Source organism: Canis lupus, chromosome 1, assembly GCF_003254725.2.
Source record: "Canis lupus dingo isolate Sandy chromosome 1, ASM325472v2, whole genome shotgun sequence".
Taxonomy (NCBI): Eukaryota; Metazoa; Chordata; class Mammalia; order Carnivora; family Canidae; genus Canis; species Canis lupus.
This window is the reverse complement of record NC_064243.1, coordinates 46,866,605-46,886,931: the sequence shown is the minus strand read 5'-3', so window position 1 is coordinate 46,886,931 and position 20,327 is coordinate 46,866,605. Positions and strand designations below refer to the sequence as shown.

Here is a 20,327-nt window from a genome sequence, read left to right as displayed (position 1 = left end):
ATTTTCAGTTTAGAATAGTTGAGATAAATGCTTGTCAGTGAGTAAATAAGGATCTCTAGAGATACCAACTAGTAATTCCCCAATTATCAAAAGAAAAAGCAGGGTACCTGGGTGGCTCAGTCTGTTAAGCATCTGCCTTGCACTCAGGTCATGATCCCACATCAGGCTCCCTGCTCATTAGGGAGTCTGTTTCTCCCTCTCCCTCTGTTCCTCTCCTTGCTTATGCACTCTCTCTCCTCTCTCAAATAAACAATCTCTGGGGAAAAAAAACCCTGCCACTTATAATTATGTCACTCAAGCACAAAGACTTAATTTTTGTACCTTTTCATATTTATATTAAGTATTGATACTTGAAAGGATTTCTGAAAAGAGTGAGTGCATTTATGGTTAGACTATTACGTCTTTTTTTTCTCCCCTTAGAAGGAAAGATACTGGATATATAAATAATTCCTGATTGATATGACTGGGAGCATTAGGGCTTTTTATGCCTGTGAACTCATCTTGTTCAACATTTGTTGGAGGTGAGGCTGTCTCAGAGTACTGGTCAGAATCACCATAGCTTACATTTACTGTGCCTTGTACTTAATAATACATTCATGATACCTGGTGTAGTTAGAATTGGCATAATTTATAATTGTTGCCCTCACAGGAACTAAAACCTCACAGGAACTAAACCTTATTTATAGTAAATAAAACTATGAATCAAAACATTTTTTAGTTATTGTGAAATACTTTAAATTGTCCAGAGACTTAAATGTAAAAAGTAACTTATAAATAAAGGGCATTTTTAGTTTAGTTTTTTACCAAGGAATAAGAGATGTTTGCCTTTATTTACACATTCTGCTTGTTTTTAAAGAAAAACATGTTTAGGACCTGTCTTTTTTAAAACAAAGATAGCTTTGTGATTTTTTTGTAAATTATGTACTCAGTGTTAAAGTAGAAAAGTACAAAAAAGGAGACAAAAATCACCAGAAATCTCACTGAGTTGTAATCATTTGTTACAATAAGAACATCCCTTCAGACTTTCTGTAAGCATATTCATATAATTGTATCTAAATGTTGTTTTACTGTTCTATTCTGGAACCTTTTTTCACTGAATAGCCACAAGAACATCTTTGCACAGTGGAGTATATAAATCTCCATCACTTTTAATGGCTACATGGTACTCCATTATATTATAATTTACTTAATCAGTCTCCTGCCAATAGCATTTAGATTGTAATTTTTCACTGTTAAAACACCATAGTGAACCTCTCTCTGCAGGCATGCATCTTTTTGTACTTTTCTTGGTCAGGAAATTTGTCCTAAAGACAGATGATGTTATTGTTGAATCCAAGGGCATTTAAAAAATGTTTTTGATATCTATCACTAAGTATGAAGTTTATACATCTAGAAGATACTGACAGCACATACAGGTTTCCTAGCACCCTTGCCATTCGTGGCTTCTCTTTGAAATGTTTGCCAATCTGATAGATGGAAAATAATCTTTTTCTTCCTTTACGCATCTCTCTGAAGTCCCTGCTACTATAAAGGCTTTTATGCAAATAATCTGTGATTGAAGTCTTACTCATCTCTCCAGCCCATGTTGCCACCCGATCTGCTGATAGAGGTTGTTGCTTTCCCAAGAGCCCAGGCTTCCTTTTCCTGAAAAACAGAAGGTAAAGCATGTAAAAACAAACAGGCCTTAAATACTCCCAAAATTGGCATTTATCTCTCCTCTTCTACAAAATATCCTTTCAGAGAAGTAACATTATGTCTTTCCTCTAGGATAATACTGGATTCATTCTAATAAAATTTATTTTCTCCAGCCCTTTTTTTTTTTTTTAATTTTTTTATTTATTTATGATAGTCACAGAGAGAGGGAGAGAGAGACAGGCAGAGGGAGAAGCAGGCTCCATGCACCTGGAGCCCGATGTGGGATTCGATCCCGGGTCTCCAGGATCGCGCCCTGGGCCAAAGGCAGGCGCCAAACCGCTGCGCCACCCAGGGATCCCTCCAGCCCTTTTTGATAGCTGCTGCTAAAGTATACTTTTTATGTTAATGTTTATGTTCCTTTCTTAATGATCTTATGACCAGCTACATGGGCTTTTGCTAATTAGAGTAAAATCTTTTTCTTTTGACTTTTTGCTGATTTCAACATCTGGTAGATCTTGTATCAAATACATTTATTCCTACACCATTTTTAAGTTATTTGTCTTAAAGGAAGCAACATTGTAGGTGAATGATAGAGCCACAAAAGTAAATAAAACTATGAAAAACTTAGAAGTTTTTAACTTCTAAGATATCTAAGAAGCAAATAGACTGTATGCTTTGTACTTTTCTTTGGTTTCAGCCAAAGGTTAAAAACAAATCCGCTTCCTGGCAAATTGTGTAATGGTAGCCACTTCTGAGGGATTTGCAGGGGAAGTCTGAAAAGTGACTTAAATGATGTCCCTTCTGCATCCTTGCCTAATCTAATTTGAGAGCTTCCAAAGATCCCTACCAGCTTCTGTCTTCAGGAAGCAAACTTGAGTTCCTTACTCTGATTACCAGACCCCGCCTCGATTCCACTTTCTGATGGTACTTACTAGAATACCCAGCACACAGAGTCATCGTGATCTTGCACAGATCATTCTGTCAAGCTTAGGGCCTTCAGGTAGCGTAAGCATTGAGGAATATATTCCTGGAATCATTTTTAAATTAATTGGAAGTGGCACTGTGCATCACTTAAATTTAGGTCTGAGGTGACAAGAACATCTCTATAACCCTTATTTCCCATTCATTGCAGCTCTAATGGGCTTGGCATCCGGTGGTAAGAGGCACTCGATGTAATGTGGAAGAGCAATTTGGTGACAGAAAGACCAAATCACAAGCACTTGCTCAGTTTAAAATGGGAGATAATGACCAATGTCGTATTTTGTTTTCTGGGGTTTTTTTGTTTTTTGTTTTTGCCTAAGCCAAGGTGGCAGGAAAAAAAAAAAATCAGCTTTTTTGGCATATTGCCAAAATACCTCTTCTAAAAACTCACCAGTTCCCTTTTATAAGTAAAATAGGGCCCCAAGCATTTTATAAAGTGGGAATGTGCAACAATTACTAGAAAAGATAAGCTCTGCCATGAAAGCCTTCTTGTTACAAAGCCTGATAGAAATTAGGCTTAATCACCTCAGGAATGTTCCCAGCCTTATTCCACTGGAGGAAAAGTATCCTTGATTTCATTTGGATTTTCTTTTTCTTTGTCCTTATTTCTTAAACCGAGCATTAGAAAATTGGACTCACAGGAGCAGATCTCTCTAAATAAAGCATTGTGGAGTGAAGACCTGATAGCATACACTTCCCCCTAAGCTTGGTTGTAAAGGGTACCTATTATCGGTTGGTCACTTAGAAATATTTAAGAATCTATTAAAAAAATTTACATGTATATGTTGATATATATATCATTATTAATTTACCAGTATAGCAGATAATGAAGTGGTCTCTTAAATTGAATTTTCCTGACTGAAATAATTTCTAACCATTTTAAGAAGAAAATTTTTTTAATGTGCTGTGTATCCACAACGTAGACCATACTGAACATAATTTCACTTTTTGATGACTCAGATTTATCAGTTATTATTTGCCTCTTGTGCTTTTGGAGTCTCAACCTTTATAGTTCTTTATTCTTTTTGTTAAGTTTTCTCAATCCTCCAAGTTATTTTTTCCTTCCTACTATCCCATTTACTTCTAAAATGCTGCTGCCTTATTTTATAAATTTTATGCCAGGTTCCTTGCCTTGCCCTTAAATTTTCTTTTTTACAGGGTCCATCCACTCTGGTGGCTCCATCCACATGCAGAAGGCTGCTAGGTCTGTGTTTGTAGTTAATCTCTGAGCTCTTTGCTCACAGACCCACTTGCCTGGACACGGATTCTTGGATGACCAGTAGGCATCATGTGCATTCCCACCTGAACTGATACATACTGACCCCTACCCCATCCCCACCCTGCATCCTACTCCTGGATCACTCACGGTGAACGGTAGCATCATCCACAGAGCTGCCCAGAGAGAAGAGCTGATTCTGTCCATGGCCGCACTCTTTCCTACCCCTCTATCTAATCACTCACTGAGTCTTGCTTTTTGCACACCCCCACAGCCACTGTAGTTGGAGGTGTCTCCCTGCCCCAAGATGGTCACAAGTAACCTGTTCTCTCTGCCTCCCGCCTGGCCTCTCCATAGTCCCTGATCCACACTTTGCAAGAGGGCTCTGGCCTTCATCTTCCCCAGACTTCTGCCTGCATCTGTACCACTCACTCTGCCTCTCTTCATGTCACCATGGGTGAGGTGTCCCTGCTGCTACCAGAGGCCACTGGCGCCATCTGCCAAAGGACCTTGCTCCCAGAATCACCTCAGCTGTTGCTGATTGTCAGTTTTCCCTCTACTGCAGCGTGCACACTGTTCAAGTTTCCCCCGCCTCTATAGATTGTCTTGAGGGTACTCATCTTTCTCCCAAAGCTTTCAGCTCATTCCTCTGCTTCCCTTCCCTGGCAAAGACTTCCTAAAGGTGCTATCATGGTCACCACCTGCCCCTCCTCCCCTTTCTCCTCAGTACAGCTTCTTTCCTGGCTGTGGGGGAAACTGCTGGTCAGGGTCCCCAGTGTCTGTCTTGCTGGCACACACAGGTCTTCATCACCCTGTGACTTAACCTCTCAACATTTGACAGTTGAACATTCTCTCCTCCATAAAACACTGGCTGTTGGCCTCTGAGACACCTTCAGCCTCCCTGGCCATTTTTGCACATCTTTGCTGGCGGCTCCTCGCTGGCCGAACTCTAAACATGGGAATTTCCAGTGGCTTCGTATTTGCACTCTTATGTTCCACTTCTGTGCTCGGTCCCTCAGTCCCATAGCTAGTCCTTAGCATTTTAAAACAGTCTGCACAATCTGATGTTGGATTGACCCCGCAGCTCCATGTTATACATCATCAGTTATGTGTCTCAGAGGCACATCAACAACCTGTGTCTTAACCAGACTAAGCATCCTCACCCCTGTCCTCCCAGCTTGCTACTCCCTTTGACTTTCCCACTTCCAGCCAGGATCACTCCCATCCCCCTAGCCATTCCAGCCAAACCCCATCAGAGACTCATCTTGGGTTCTCTCCTTTCCCTTCATTCCCTTCATGTCATCCATGGTCAAGTCCTGCTCGGTGGCTGTGCGGCTAAACACAGCCTGACTCCTTTCGTCTCGCTCCACCTACATTCACCTCTGGCCTAGCATATTGAAAGCTTCCTGGCCTCTCCTTTCCTTCCCCTGAACTTTTCCTCCACTGAGCAGCTGGAGATATTCGTAAAGTGTAAGGCAAGTCATGTCACTCTGTGAGAAACTCTTCAGTGGCTCCCAGTGAAGAAGTCTCGTGGGATGTAGCCCCACTGGCCTCGCCGACCTCCTCTTGGCACCACACAGTCTGCCCTCCCACTTCACCTCCGCCCCCCCCGCCCCCCCCCCCCCACAGCACACTGGCCTCCCTCCTCAGGGCTTTTCCTCCAGCTTTTCCAGGAGACTCCTTCCTTCCCCAGGAAGGCTCTGTGTTGGCATTTAGAGTTTCAGCCGGATCTTATATCATCTCTTCAGAGTAGCTTCCCCAGACCATCTGGTGTAAAATAAAGTAGCCTCTTTACTCCCACCACTCAGTTCCTCTCTGACAGTATCCTGTTTTCTTCTCTTCACAGCACAATTGCAAAATGAAGTTATAGTGACCATTTTCTTGTTTTATCTGTCCTTACAAAAAGAATGTAAATTTTAATAGAGACTTCATTTGTCTTGTTCATTGTCATATTCTTAGCACCTGTAACAGTGCTTGGCGCAGAGGATGTATCCAATAAACACCTGTTGGATGAAATCTGATCATACTCTTTCTGCCATTTCAATGGCTCACTCTTCCCTTGAGAATAAAATCCAAGTTCCTTGAAATGGTTTGGTCCCTCTCTTATCCCTTACTTATTCTTTAACCCACTGGTTCTTAATGGGAGCAATTCTGACTGCCCCTCCCCCCAGTGGCAACATCCACAGACATTTTTGGTTGTCCTAACTGTGGGGATGCTACTGGCATCTAGTGGATAGAGGCCAGGTATGCAGCTCAACATCCTGTACACTGGACAGGCCCCACCAAGAGTGATCGAGCGCACATGTCCATAGTGCTGTGGTTGAGAGTCTGGCTGTTTCTTTGTGTTGCACTCAAGAGTTCTAGCCATGCTGAAAGTCCATGTTCTCCTAGTCTCTGAGCCTTGTCCTTGCTCATCTCCTCTGAGCACTCATTCCTCTTCCTACCTTTCCTGCTGCTGGCTCTGTTCTTTGCCTAGATGGAGTCTTGAGGCAAACTAATCTTTAACCATTACGACAGGGAGTTAATCTCTTCTGGCAGTTTTGAGGCTGTAAAGGTAACTTAAGCTTTTTTGAGATAAATTTAGGTTTTTACCTAAATTGAAGGTAACTTCCATATACAAAAATACCCTTCATGTCATTTTTATTTTTTTTGGATGAATAGAACTGTTATCAAGGACTACAGTATAATTTCTATTAATCCAACCACAGAGGATAATTGTTGTAAATTAATAAAGCCACACCTTTATAGAGCCTATCTCCATAAAATTAAGCTTTGTCAGTTTTTGGCTATGATTTGGGATGTTTAAACACACACCAGTGAATTTAACTTTCTTTGTTTCATGTTTTGTGCTACACTAAAATATTTCCTTTTGAGTGATTAATACATGTGGCTCTTTTAAGGGCATCAAAAATTATGTGCATTTAAGGAACAAAAGAGATTTAGGTACTTTATTATATGAACTTGCTGATTCCTGTTACGATATTTGAATACCATAAATAGAAGTTGATCACAGTGTTGTTCTGAATTGACAGTCTGCCTTTGTTCTATCAGGAGACAAAGCTTCATGTCCCTACTCCTGTCCCCGCCCAGCATTGCCAGTGTCACCGACAAAAGAAAATGCTTTAAGGTGCTGGTATTTGTAAAGACCTCCCACATACGGATTACAAAGTTATATAGATTTTAGTATATAAGCAATAGAATCACAGCCCACTAATTTGTTCTAAAACTACAATTTGCATTTTATGATTTTTAAATCACAAGACTTTTAAAATAATGATGTTTATATAATATGCTCTACTTGCTGGTGAGTTTATAGCTTATAATATTAATACTGCTTTCATTGCAGCTTCTCTTTTTTTTTTTTTTCTTTTCCTATCAAGGGTTTTGTGCCCTTTTATTTTTTAAAATCTCTCCAAAGAACAAAACTTTTTTTAAAGGATGAAAATATTCTACCAGTACATATTTGTTTTACTGCATTTCTAGCACTGTAGAATTTCTTTCTTTTTGTATGTTCTGATTTGGTACGTATTGACTCTGGCTTTGAAAACAGTTAAGCAATCTTTTAACTTATCCATAGCTTTATCTGAAACTTGTATATCAGCCTTGCTAAGAAACCCTAAAAAGACACCTACACATTTTACCTGCCCCTTAATTTAGAACTCTGGCACCAGGTGGATTCTCTAGTTGTGCTTTCCTGTTTCTCTCACCTTTCAGCTAGCCTTACTTCACTGGGTTCTATATTCACTCTTTTCTACCATGAATATTTACTGAATTCACTTACCAAGCTCTGTTCTAGAGGGTAGTGATATGCTGTCAATAAAAGATTATCTCTGGAGTGACAAATTCATAAGTAATTACATTTAATTGTGATAAATCCTACAATGGAGAGGTACAAAGACACTGGTGGCATAAGATTTTTAAAAGTCACTTCTGCTTGGGGGATTGTAGAAGACTGAGAGGATGGAATGTTTGACTTCTAGATGGAAAAACGGGCAAGGGAGCTGGGAGTGAGAGTCTAGGCAGAAGGAATAGAACGACTCTGTTGCAACCATTCCTGGTCCAGAGACTTACTGGTCATCTTCATTTCCTGCTTCCTCTCTGCTAAGGGACGTAATCAAGCATAATTCTGCCATCAGTTATCTTAGTATGCTGTATTTTGAATAGAAAATTTGAGTTAGGTTAGGTTTTCCATTCAAAAGGAATAAAGAGCCACCTAGGGCAAGTCATTAGGGAGCTGTCTGACTCTATTTGGCTTTCCAAGTCTTTGACTAGACCTAAATCTACTCTGGAGGTCATGGGTGTCTCTGCCTTTCTTAGTTCTTCCCTTCTTATCTCAAGACTTACTGTAAATAAAAAGCTGCTTTGTTTGAGGTATTTTTATTTTGGAGAGTGTTATTTTCTCAAAATTGATTTAGTTGTGGCTAAGGGGAAAAACTGAAGAGGCAGCTGTCAGAGATTTTATTTCTGAAGAGGTTCAAACTCTAGAAAGAAAATTACTTTAGAAAGAAGTCATCTAGCTAAGAGTCTTTATGTGCTTGAATTTCATCCTCAAGAACACTTATCTTGGAAAATGACTTGACTGGTCAAAGGAATCATCATAGGAAGAAGGTGGGAACAGGCATCAGGTTAAAACATTTCAGTTATGACCTGGATAGAAGAAACGATCAAAAGTTGGTCTTTAAAAAAAAAAAAAAAAAGTTGGTCTTTTAAAGGGATCCCTCTAAGATGTTAGTCACCATTAAATAAAAATAATCATTTTAAAAACTCCAGTTTTTGACAAATGGTTACCATAAATCTGACCACCACTGTGAAGAGAACTCATGTGTGCAGTGCTCTCACCACTGTTGTGTGTCATGGAGCTTGTGACCCCACACTCTCTAAAAGGGGTGTCTGGACCCTGCTGGAGTGCAAACAGGAGCCCCACTAACTGCCACATTTTCCACCCCTCAACAACTCCTTTGCTTATTGTTGCTCTCTTCCTAGTCTGCATTTCAGTGGCAGAAAGGAGAATAGCTTTCTAAGTCCTAAATATGAAATACTCATTTTGTCAAGATTCAGTGTTCTGAACCGAAATCTTTTTGTTTTTCTGCCTGGGTGGGGGCTGTGAGTGCCAAGAGCCCTTTTTGGGAAGAGCATATTGCTCTGTGAAAAGGAAAGGAGAACTCTGAGGAATGATTACACAGTCCGAATTCTATTTATAAGTGGGGAGAAAGTGCCATTGTTTTTGCTTGGACTTCTGTAGTTCACTGGGTTTCTATTTCATCAGATGTAAAGCTGCTATCCCCTTAGTAACTTCCAAGGATGTTCATAGGACTGACCAGAGAAATGCAGAGGAAGGAAGATAAACTGATGCCCTGTTGTACTAATATTTGTTTTTACTGTTTTTTAATCAGATTTGTGCGTTGGTCAAAATTTGCCATTTAAGATAGATCTTCATTTTAACAGAAGTCTGTCTCCCCACCTCTACTCAAGAAGTCCTTTTTAATCCGGACTATGGATCACAGGCTTTCTTTGGCCTGAGAGAGCAGTGAGGGAGTGTCGTGATGAGCGTTCAGTAGGGTGAGCTCGCGGTCGGCCTCTTCCCCGGCGCCGGCAGCCTGGACTTCCCCAGTTGTGGCTCATGGTGGTGACTGGTGTACACGCCGCGGAACCTTTCCAAAGAGAGCCCTCAATGACATACAGCATACAACAGGAACCCCCTTGTACAGATGCAGAGAAACGGAGGAGGTGGCCATCCGGAGCCGGGGCATACGTACCTTATTTTCCCCGGCAGGGAAACAGTTCAGAAAATTTAACTCTATTTTTATGTGTATTTGTTGGGATTATTTTTACTTGGCATCTGTAGCAGAAATAGAAAATTAGTAATCCCGGGGATCTGGGTTGGCCCATTATACATGTTAAAAATTGCAGAGAATTCATGTTTATAAAACTTTACCTTCAGAATTCATTTGCTAGAGGAGCCCTCTTCCCACCCCAGTCGGGGTGGACGCGGCTAGGACCTCCCTGCAGGCCCTGGAGGGGCCCTGCGACCGGCCGCCTTGCGCAGCCGCAGTAGTAGCCCGCGGGAGGTGGGGCCCTTCCGCTGGCCACGAGCTCGCGCAGCCGCAGTAGTAGACTTGGGGGGAGACTTGCGCCCCACCGTGAGCTTGTGCAGCCGCCGCTGCCCGCGGGGTCTTCCCTGAGCCCCGGGCTCGCGCAGCCGCAGTAGTGGACGGCGGGAGGTGGCGCGCGCAGCCGCCCCAGGGGTGAAGTGGGTGTCTAACCGCCTCACCGGCCGCCCGCCGCCCTCGCGCCTCGAAGCCGGTCCGCCCCTTCCCTCCTTTCTCTTCCGCCACCTCTCCTGCGAGTGGCCATGAGCTGGGTTGTGAGAGCCCTGCGGGGCAGCCGGAGAGCGGGCGCCGCGAGGGTGAACCGCCTGTGTCCCCAGCGGCCGGCCGGCCTCTCCCCCGCGGGCGCCTGGGCCGTGGTCCCCGCGTCCAACATGGCAACGGTCCGGGGCGAGCTTCTCAAGAATCTCACTTCCGAGGAGGTCGTTCATCACAACAAGGTCTCAATTATAGGAACCGGATCGGTTGGCATGGCCTGTGCTATCAGCATCCTGTTAAGGGGCTTGACCGATGAACTTGCCCTTGTGGATGTGAACGAGGACAAACTGAAGGCCGAGATGATGGATCTTCAGCATGGCAGCCCTTTTGTGAAAATGCCGACTATTGTGTCCAGCAGAGATTACCTTGTCACTGCCAACTCCAGCCTCGTGGTCATCACAGCAGGCGCACGCCAGGAAAAAGGGGAGACACGCCTTAATTTAGTCCAGCGAAATGTGGCCATCTTTAAGTTAATTATCTCCAATATTGTCCAGTATAGCCCTCACTGCAAGCTGATTGTTGTTTCCAACCCGGTGGATGTATTAACTTACGTGGCCTGGAAGTTGAGTGAATTTCCCCAGAACCGTATTATTGGAAGTGGTTGTAATCTGGACACTGCCCGCTTTCGTTTCTTGATTGGGCAGAAGCTTGGTATCCACTCTGACAGTTGTCACGGATGGGTCCTTGGAGAGCATGGAGACACCAGTGTTCCTGTGTGGAGTGGAGTGAACATCGCTGGGGTCCCTCTGAAGGATCTGAACTCAGATATAGGAACTGAAAAAGATCCTGAGCAGTGGAAAAATGTCCACAAAGATGTGATTGCTAGTGCCTATGAGATTATCAAAATGAAAGGTTATACTTCTTGGGCCATTGGCCTATCTGTAGCTGATTTAACAGAAAGTATTTTGAAGAATCTTAGAAGAGTGCATCCAGTTTCTACCATAATTAAGGGTCTCTATGAAATAAACGAAGAAGTATTCCTCAGTGTTCCATGTGTCTTGGGAGAGAATGGTATTGCCGACCTCATAAAGATAAAGCTGACCCCTGAAGAACAGGCTCGTCTGAAGAAGAGTGCAAAAACACTTTGGGAAATTCAGAAGGAGCTCAACCTATAAAGTTGTTTGAAACTACCTTTCTGAAGTTATTGATGAGATAGTAGTTGTAGGGTTGTATATGTCAAATATTTTTTATAAACTTTATGTTTTAGAATTTAAAAACAGGGAAGGAAGTAGAGTTACTGGTTTATTTAGTCCCCCCAGCTTTTTTATTTAACATCCAGATGTCAGGATAATTTTTTTCCCCACAATTCCTAAGTGATTGCATCAAAGGAGTTGTTTTTGTATCACTGATGTACCAGTACTTGCTGTGTGTGTGTTTCTGGTTGCTATTTGGTCCAAAAGATTATAGGATATAGGAGTTTATTGTGTTACAGAAATAATTTTCATCAAGTATATATGTTCTTTCATTCTGGCTGGCTTATGCCTACTATGTTCACTTATATGTGTTTTTAAGACCTAACTTTCTCTACAATGTAAAAATAAATGTAAATGCAGAAGTATTTTCTGTAATGTAGCCATCAGCTGTCTTCATTCCCCTATGACAGTCTATCAGCTGTAATACCTTAAGAAAGGTATTATAAAATGGGAGCCAAGAGTAGGTCCTGTTTGTCAGGGACAGAGGGGCACATGCACACACATGTTCATGTATGGATGCCAGTGAAGCAGGATCATTAAGTTAAAATATAAAAATAGGAGTGAGCTGGTTGGTAGCACTTATAAAGTATTCAATGCAGTAAAATATACACCTTTTAGAAAGAGTCCTGACAGTCCAGAGGTGGCAAGTGTTACTCGTATTTATTTGGCAGGGAAAGGAAACATTCCTAAACTTTGCAGTTACAAAGACAAAGCCTGACTAAAATTATTTTACAACTGTGTCTGATAACCTGACCAGTTAGCACATTAAATCAGGTAGTGTGTTACTGATTGTTCTTGTGAGGCCTGGTCATAAGATGCTGCAGGGTCATCCCTATTGCTCACTTTACTTCACACAGAAAGCTTTTGCTTTAGAATGTTGCCCTGTTGCTAAGCACTGTCATAAAAAAAATTAGTTATTTTAATAAGTACTCCAGGGATTATATTTCTCAGAAAATTATACATTTTTTTTATTCCTATGTCAATTGACTTTATACTATAGATTCTAGACTTTATACATGTGACACAGTGCAGGTTTAGGAGAAAGTAAAGGTGCTTGTCTGATCTTTACCTAAATGATGTACTAATAACTTAGAAAATGATTTTTTTTTTTTTAAAGATTTGTTTATTTTAGAGAAAGCATGACCAGGAGGGGCAGAGGGAGAGAGAATCTCAAACAGAATGTGCTGAGCACAGAGCCTGACATAGGGCTCAGTCTCAGGACCCTGAAATCATGACCTGAACCGAAACCAAGAGTCGGTGGCTTACTCAGCTGCACCACCCAGGTGCCCTGAGAAAAACTCAAATTCATGTTAGCTTTCCTAATATAGTTGAATATTAAATAATACGGTATGTTCAAACATATCTCAGGACCCATGTGGATATCAGCAGGGCTAATCAAAATTGAAAAGTACTAGCATCTCTTCTCTAAATAAAGCCAGCCCTGCTTAGTTGGTTTCATCAGGTAGACACAGAACAGCAATCCACCCCAAAAAAGGACCTTTTACCGTAGTGATCAGAGCTCCCATACTATTTTATTGGAAACATCTAGAAATGTTCTGATTGCCCAGGAAGTATTGTCATATAATGGGACTAATTGATGTGCTGAGTTCTCTGAAAGTGGGAAGAATGGTGGTTTGATTGTTCCAGCTGATTCTAAGAGCTATTTAAGCTTAATTGCACAGAGTTCCTCTTCCCCTTTGTCCAGCCCTTGAGTTTTTATTCAGCCAAGTTTAATGTAGTTTTGAAAGGGATCAGAGCATGCCCTAGGTCTGTTTTGTAATTCTCTTCACTATGTCAGTCAGGCTAGGCTGGGTTATATATACTACAGTGAGAAATGATCTCCAGATGTGTGGCTTAACATAAAGGTTTATTTCTCTTGTAAAATTCACTGTGGGTTTACTTTAGTTTCTAGGGGAGCTGTCCTACACAAGGTGGCTTCATACCTCAGATTGCTTTGATCTTGAGGCATCACAATAGTAACACAGGTTTCCATTATTTCCATGGAAAAGTAAGAGTGGCCTGGAAACACCTGCAATTAAATGTTTCACCCTGGAAGTGATAACACATTTCTTTTGCCAGAACTAGTCTTCTGTTTACATAACTTGAAGAGGGTGGAGAAGTATATATCTAGAAGTACATATAACCCTCCTATATCTTGAAGTACATATAACCCCTAAATCTAGAAGTACATGATTTCTGGCTATCTGGTTATTCTAAATAAAATGGTAGCCATTGTAAGAGTCTATATGCATTTGAAATCCTTTTAAGCAAAAGCTGGTATGTGATTAGAGATTACAGAGGTACCAAATCTTTCCAGGTCACAGAACCAGAGTGGCTATGGTGAAAAAACCCTGGACATCAGTCAGTCAGTTGTGCTTAGAAAGCACGTCACCATGGCTGGGTTAACCTTTCTCATATGTAAAGTGGTGGTTCTCATTTCTGCCACATAGAATTGTAAAGACTAAATAATAGCCTAATGCTTGGTACAGTGCCTGGCACATAAGTAATCTCACATGGCAGACATTATTATTCCTGTTCAAGCAACAGTTACAGTCTTATTCTATTGTATGAATAAGCTGAATCTCCAAGTTCTTCAAAATTACTCTTGGCACCATGATTATTGACATATCCAAAGGCTTTCTCATCAGTTGGTTCTATAATAAAGCTTTCATCGTTCTACCTCCAGCACTGAAGTCCCGCAAGAGGCAATTGAAGCTAAATGAGCTTCAATGGCAAAGAAATTTTACAACTTGAACTTTTAATTCCAATAACTGCTTTTTTTTTTTTTTTTTTAAGAATAGTTGCTGTAAGGGTTTTCTCAAATTAATTGGGTAGATATCCTGAGCTTTTAAGGAGTTTTTCAGCACACCATATATTAGACCAAGAGTCTTCATGTTGTTTTTTTCCTGCCAAGACATGTAGCAGTATCCCATATTTTACTTCTGGCATCCTGGCTCTACGGCCCTTCAAAAGGCTGTTGCAGTGTGAATGAGAGCAACATTATTAGAGACATAATCTTGAATCTGTTCTAATATCTAAAAAGTCGATCATACCCAGTCTTCAGAATGTCCATATTAGTGACAAATTACTTGCAATACATTTCCCATTTGTCATGACATATTTGAGAACTGCCATAGAAAGTAGTACTTTGTAATAATATTACAGCCCATCACTGTTGAACACAAACACTGGGACTTAAGGATGAGGTTCTTGAGCAGTGGGTTCATTGCCTCGGCGGTGCCACTCCTGTCTTGATCTTTGTAGAGAACAGCCCCTGGAGCTGTGCAGTACACAGTGGCCCTGCTTAAAAGGGTAACCCTGTGACCCATAACCAGTGTCAAATTCTCCCTGGTCAGAGGAAAAAGGGAAAGGGGGAAACCACAGGGAAGAGATTCCAGAGTTTGAAAAGGTGCTGCAGAGTAAAACTGAGTTGTTGGCTGGAGACCAGTTCGCAACATACCCTGTCCTCACCAAACTTTTGGGATATAGGATAGGGACTGGTTTATGGCAATAGCTGTCCTTGTTATGGTGGAATCGTAGAATCCAGTACATTGGTTTTATAATCAAATTTGCTTAAATTAACCCCTAAATCTTTTCAAGCACATTTTTAAGCAGGAGAATGTTCTGTTGGCCTGTTACAGAGTATCACTGTTAAGACCAACACCTCTGAACTGAACACATCAGAAACTGATAGAGGTATAAAAAACAAAAACAAAAAACCCTAAAGGTCTTTTTTTCCTATCCATATAACAAAAATAGTACAAACTTAAAAACCTTCTGTGGAACCCCATTGTTTAAAGCAACATGAGGCCCCATTTATATCTTCAATGTGGACTCTGGGTTTCCCTTTCCACAGCTGTAAAATTAAAGAAGAGGCCTATAAATGGTGTTCTTTATACACTTGCCTCCCTTCCTTTACCAGTCTTTGAAGTCTGCCTATTCCTAATTGGCTCTTTCTCAGACATAATTCCTTCCAGTGGCTCAGTAACTCATACATGACTCTGGGAACAAATGATACAATACTTGGGAAATGAAAGTAAAGAAAAAAACCCAAGAGGAGGAAATGGGAACACAGCCCCCCTCCCCCATTGCTGAAGTAGAGCAGCCACCCTTTACTTCTACCCAGATATCATCTGAGCTTCCCAGCTTCTCCCTTCTCAGCAACTACTGAGCAGGTATAATGGTGAATGATTCTCTTCATGTCCTCGCTCTCTGACACACCATTTGAAAACCATCATTAGGTTTAGTTGTAATACATTCAGCCAATAAAGGTGAAGGCAAAGAACTAGGCAGCACATGACGGACCCTGCCCAGAGAGGTCTTTGAGAAAGTCTGTGCAAAAGATTCCTCAACAAGGCCATGTTGGGATTTTGGGAAAAGCAGTTCTTTTTGTGGTCATTTTCGATATTTAGAATCTGCGCCCGCCCCCCCCTTGCAAATAGTAGTTCACTGTGACTATGACAACCAAAGTGTCATGACATGATTTGAGAACTGCTGTTTGGAACAACAATTCCAATCCCTTCCCAGTACTGCCTGTAGTTGACAGCCTCTCATGAAGGATTTGTCACAGTACAAGCTAGAGAGTTGTATGGAAGACAGGACTAGGGAGAGACAGACTTCCTGTGGATATGTGTGTCTTGAGTGCAGACATCTGGGACCCAAACGTTGGGATGGTTGGCATGGACCTCCTACAGACTACATATAACGTGTAGTCTTCTGTATCTCCCAATGTTAAAATACTTAAACCAAAATGACATTGAACTATACAGTAATGCTTCCCCCCCCCCAAAGATTTATTTATTTATTCATGATAGAGAGAGAGAGAGAAAAAAGCAGGTGCCAAACCGCTGAGCCACCCAGGGATCCCCTACAGTAATGCTTTTAACAAACATATATATCTTTGTTCTTGGAACACAACACTGATGATGCTATAATGACAATAGCTAATATATATTGAGTCCTACCATGTGTCAGGTGCTATGCTTTCATCCTCATAGCCCTACAAGCAGGTAATCTCCATTCTACACACGTGTAAACTACCACTTACAGAGAGTAAGCGGTTTTCCCAAGTGGAGTTAGGATTTGAACAGAGAAGTCTATCTGATACCAGAGTCTGTGTTGCTAATACCAGTGCTACAGTGCCTGGAGCAGATACCTAGGAACTTACAAGTCACGAGCAAGACAAAGTTGCTGAATTAGAAACAAGATAAGTAATCTACTTCAAAATCAAGTGAAATTTAAAAAATTAGCCAACTCTCAAAATAACCAAGAAACAACTTGGTGTTGTCAGTGAGTCCAAGGTGCTTCACAAATCTGATTGAGATCTGTATCCTTGAGAAATACAGTTAGGCTATAGTTGATGAGAATGTTGTAACGCTGAGCTATGGTGCTGACGGGATACCTTCATAACAGGACCAGATAGGTTAAAATAATGAATCAAAAAGTGTGTAGCTAATACTATCCAATGTAAAGATTATCCAGCTCCCATAAATTAGTATTCCCTGCCCTTAGGGCAGTGTGCCCTGGAGGTGAAGCCAAGTGTTCCAGGTTGACATTGCGTATAAAGATCTTCCAACCCCCTGCTCTGACTCTCAGGCTCCAAATCTACCTCTGCTGGCAAAACCTCTATGCAGATTCTTCAACATAGTCTGGTATATGAGAACATTCTAGTTCATCTGCCATCCACTGATTCACTCTTTATTAACCTACTAACTTTCTCCTCTCTATGTCTTCCTTTTGGCTCCAAAATTCTTCTTTGGATGGCCTTGGAATATTTAGCATAAACAGAACTCCCCCCCCCATCCCACCCTCAAAAACTTAAGAACTCCCATTCTCAGCTGCCTCTTTATATATGAAAGCCAGCAATACATAGCATTTTTTCTGGTAGGAAATAAATATCATGGCAGGTTGGCAATTTAAATGATGTTGCCTTCCAGATTCAGAGTGGCATTTTATGTTATTTAAAGCCCAATAGATTAAAACTTGGAAGAAGAAAAGAGGTGTATCTCATTTCCTTTCCAGGTAGCTGGAACACAGTCTTTACCTTTTATTGTACCCACAAGCAACAAAGTATCATTTGGGCAGCAGGGTCTGTCTCTAATTGCTTTGGCTCTTTTCTCTTTCTTTTAATTATAATAACTGATTTTTTTTTTCTTTTAGATGAAAGACTTTCGAAGTAAAATGCAGTCGATATTTCCAGCAATTCCCAAGAATTCTGAATCGTCTCTGGAGTGGGAGGAAGCATTGAAATCCAAGTGAGATGAGCACGATGGGGAAAGGCTTAAACAACTGTTAAGGAAAGGGGGACTTTGGAGATGCCACAGAAGCAAGGAGACTCACCTGATTTCTCATCAGGAACATGTGTATTGTTGCCTGAACCCATAGATGGATGGTGTTCAGTGTCCACATAGGAGGCTGACAGTTTAAAATTGACATGGGTGTATGTGTATATTAAGGTATTCCCAAAATTAGGAATATTGTTTGAAAGTAATTACATGGATATAACCTCTCTGTGGAGAAGATTCCCAGGGAAATACTTCTGTTTATAACAGCTAAAACCAAGTTTTGTACCTGAAAAAAATTTATAATAACATTTGATGGAAAATCTTTATAGACAGATTCCTAACAGCACTAGTACCTCAATGTGTCTAATTAAATGAGTTTCAATAGCCTTTCTTGTTAGTATGTGATTACCAGGACTTGGAAGGCTTACTCTTATCAGGCCGATCCCAAAGTGACAGGTTAACAGGGAAACTCTGTACGTCAGGCAAGTGGGTATGGCTCTGTTGTCCTGAACACAGCCCTGGATTTGCACCTGCTCCTTAGTTAGCTGATGAGCTCACTGCAAGGCCCTACACATTCTTACACATAGAGAAGAAGCCAGCAACAGATTACGATAACTTGAAAAGGCAGTCATGCTAAAATAGTAATGATATTGTGGATATAAAACATACTTTTTTGAAAAGTTTGTTCTGTGTCCCTAAACATTGACTAATAGTTTGTAGTTATCTCTCACTTGTTAATGTAAAAATAATCCAGTTATCACCCATTTTAGCAAATATTTTTAACTAGAAAGTTACTTGAGTATTGAGTCTCAGTATTTTTTTTTTAAAGATTTACTTATTTATTCATGAGAGACAGAGAGTGAGAGAGAGGCAGAGAAGTAGGCTCCTCACAGGGAGCCCGATGTGGGACTTGATCCTGAATCCCAGGATCAGGCCCTGAGCCGAAGGCAGATGATCACCCACTAAGCCACCCAGGCTTCCTGAGTCTCAATATTATTAAGTAGTTAGTACTGCCTCCCTGATGAATTCTTTCATACATGCCCAACCCTTTCCTGTCCTCCATGGTCTCTTAGAGAAAACATAGAATAATGTCTACATGCAATTATTTTTACTGGAAATGAACATTTTTTAAAGAAAGTACTTTAATATGTCCGAATATCCAGAAAAATATGGTTGGATATCAGTAATGCAATTTTTTTATAATTACATAGGTTCTAATTAGCAATCAGGTTTAATAAAGTACATTTGAAATTTTTCTGTTATAATGAAACCTTTTAGTTCCAAGGGAAATTTTTAAGTGAAATGTCAAGTGCATAATGTAACATTTTTCTCTGGACCAGTTACCCTGTTAAAGCTGCTGTATTGTTAATTAATTAAACAGGTGTAAGCAGCATCTGGGATTCATATATAACCTGTTAAAAATCCAGGACTAAAAGGAAAGAAGTGTGGAATTTATCAGGGCATATGGAGCTGCAAAAACTCCTCACCCAGCTTTCATTTTTAGCTAAATCTCTGCTAAGAAAAGATTTTTAGCCTCCAAATGAGATGAAGGAAGGAAAGGCAAGAGCCAAACTGAACTGGTTGTGCCCATATTACTGGCCTGAGGCTAGGAGCATGGTTTCCAGAGGGCCTGGCATGTGGGAGGCCTGAGGAATACATGTTTAGACACATACCTCTCTGGAATGCCTCACGTTTACAGACACTTCTCATATACATATACGTCTGTTGTCCTCAAGGGAGGCAAGGCCAGCCCCCGTAAGAATGATTGTGAATCACCCTCAGAGGGAAGGTTGACAGGGACAGTGGCCCTACGATACACCAGGCATAGGCTCCAGTTGCATTTTAAAAGGAGAAATGAAGTAACAAAAGATGAAAGTTTAAAGGAAAACAAACAATATGACTGAAGTGGTATTTTTCTACAGTCAGAACTCAGATATCAGAAGATTTAGTCATTTGTCTATTCCTTTTATACCAGAGGCATATTGTTAAATTGGTTAATGGAAAGGAAAAATGTTTAACAGATAATGTTATTCTTTATGTGAAGTACCATCTGTGTATTGAGTTCTGAATGTTCCTGGATATGGAAGAGAGGAAATGTTATGGAATTTCAAGTTTGCCTTCTTTGCTGTCTTTATCTTGGGTAGAGTATGACAAACATAATCACATTTATCTCCTGGAGCATAAAGAGTTTTAATCACCCTATTAACCAGGATGACATTTTTCACAGACTTAAAAAGGAATGGAACAGACATTATCTCCCCATAAGCAATCCATTTCATGGAGGCTGAGCACTAGAAATTTTTTAAAGGATGAATAACACAAGCCATTTCCATTTCATGCGTAAGCCAACATTAAGGCGGCTTTCCATAAGAATGTTGCTTACACTGGTTGAGTGTAAGAATCTTAGCACCAAAAGAGCTATTAGAGAAAGTAATATAGAGAAAATGCAGTGGGCAGGGAGGGGCGACTCCCGAGGCCTCGGGATTCATTCATGAAAGGGAAAAAAAAATCCACATGTATTCTGGTAAGTTATTACTGCCCCATAAAAACATATCCATGGGCTGCTGTTATTTTCAGAGTCAAGAAAATGATTTCTAAACAACCGCAGAATGAAAAATAGGGCACAGGAAGTGCCTCACATAATGCCGAGCTG

The 20,327-nt window shown here is 40.9% G+C and overlaps 2 protein-coding genes and 1 long non-coding RNA gene across 4 annotated transcripts in view; 2 read left to right on the top strand and 1 right to left on the bottom strand.

Moving 5' to 3' along the window:
- The window catches only part of TMEM242 (transmembrane protein 242), a 30,523-nt gene extending 10,738 nt beyond the window's left edge, over positions 1–19,785 (top strand). The window contains exon 4 of the mRNA XM_025422617.3: positions 17,550–19,785. Coding sequence (XP_025278402.1) covers positions 17,550–17,648 — 99 coding nt within the window. The 3' untranslated portion in view covers positions 17,649–19,785. The remainder of the gene's footprint in view (positions 1–17,549) is intronic.
- LOC112644354 (uncharacterized) lies at positions 8,465–9,908 on the bottom strand. Of its 2 annotated transcripts, XR_003126328.3 has the most exons (4): positions 9,768–9,908; positions 9,589–9,671; positions 9,294–9,483; positions 8,465–8,479 (listed from the first exon to the last, which is right to left on the bottom strand). It is a non-coding gene; the product is annotated as an uncharacterized LOC112644354 (long non-coding RNA). The 2 variants fall into 2 exon arrangements; XR_007412843.1 differs by lacking the exon at positions 8,465–8,479 and having other exon boundaries at positions 9,190–9,483.
- On the top strand, positions 10,185–11,755 carry LDHAL6B (lactate dehydrogenase A like 6B). Its single transcript, XM_025422616.3, has one exon. The coding sequence runs from the start codon at positions 10,185–10,187 to the stop codon at positions 11,310–11,312; it is 1,128 nt and encodes a 375-aa protein (XP_025278401.3). The 3' UTR covers positions 11,313–11,755.
- Positions 19,786–20,327: the final 542 nt, after the last annotated feature.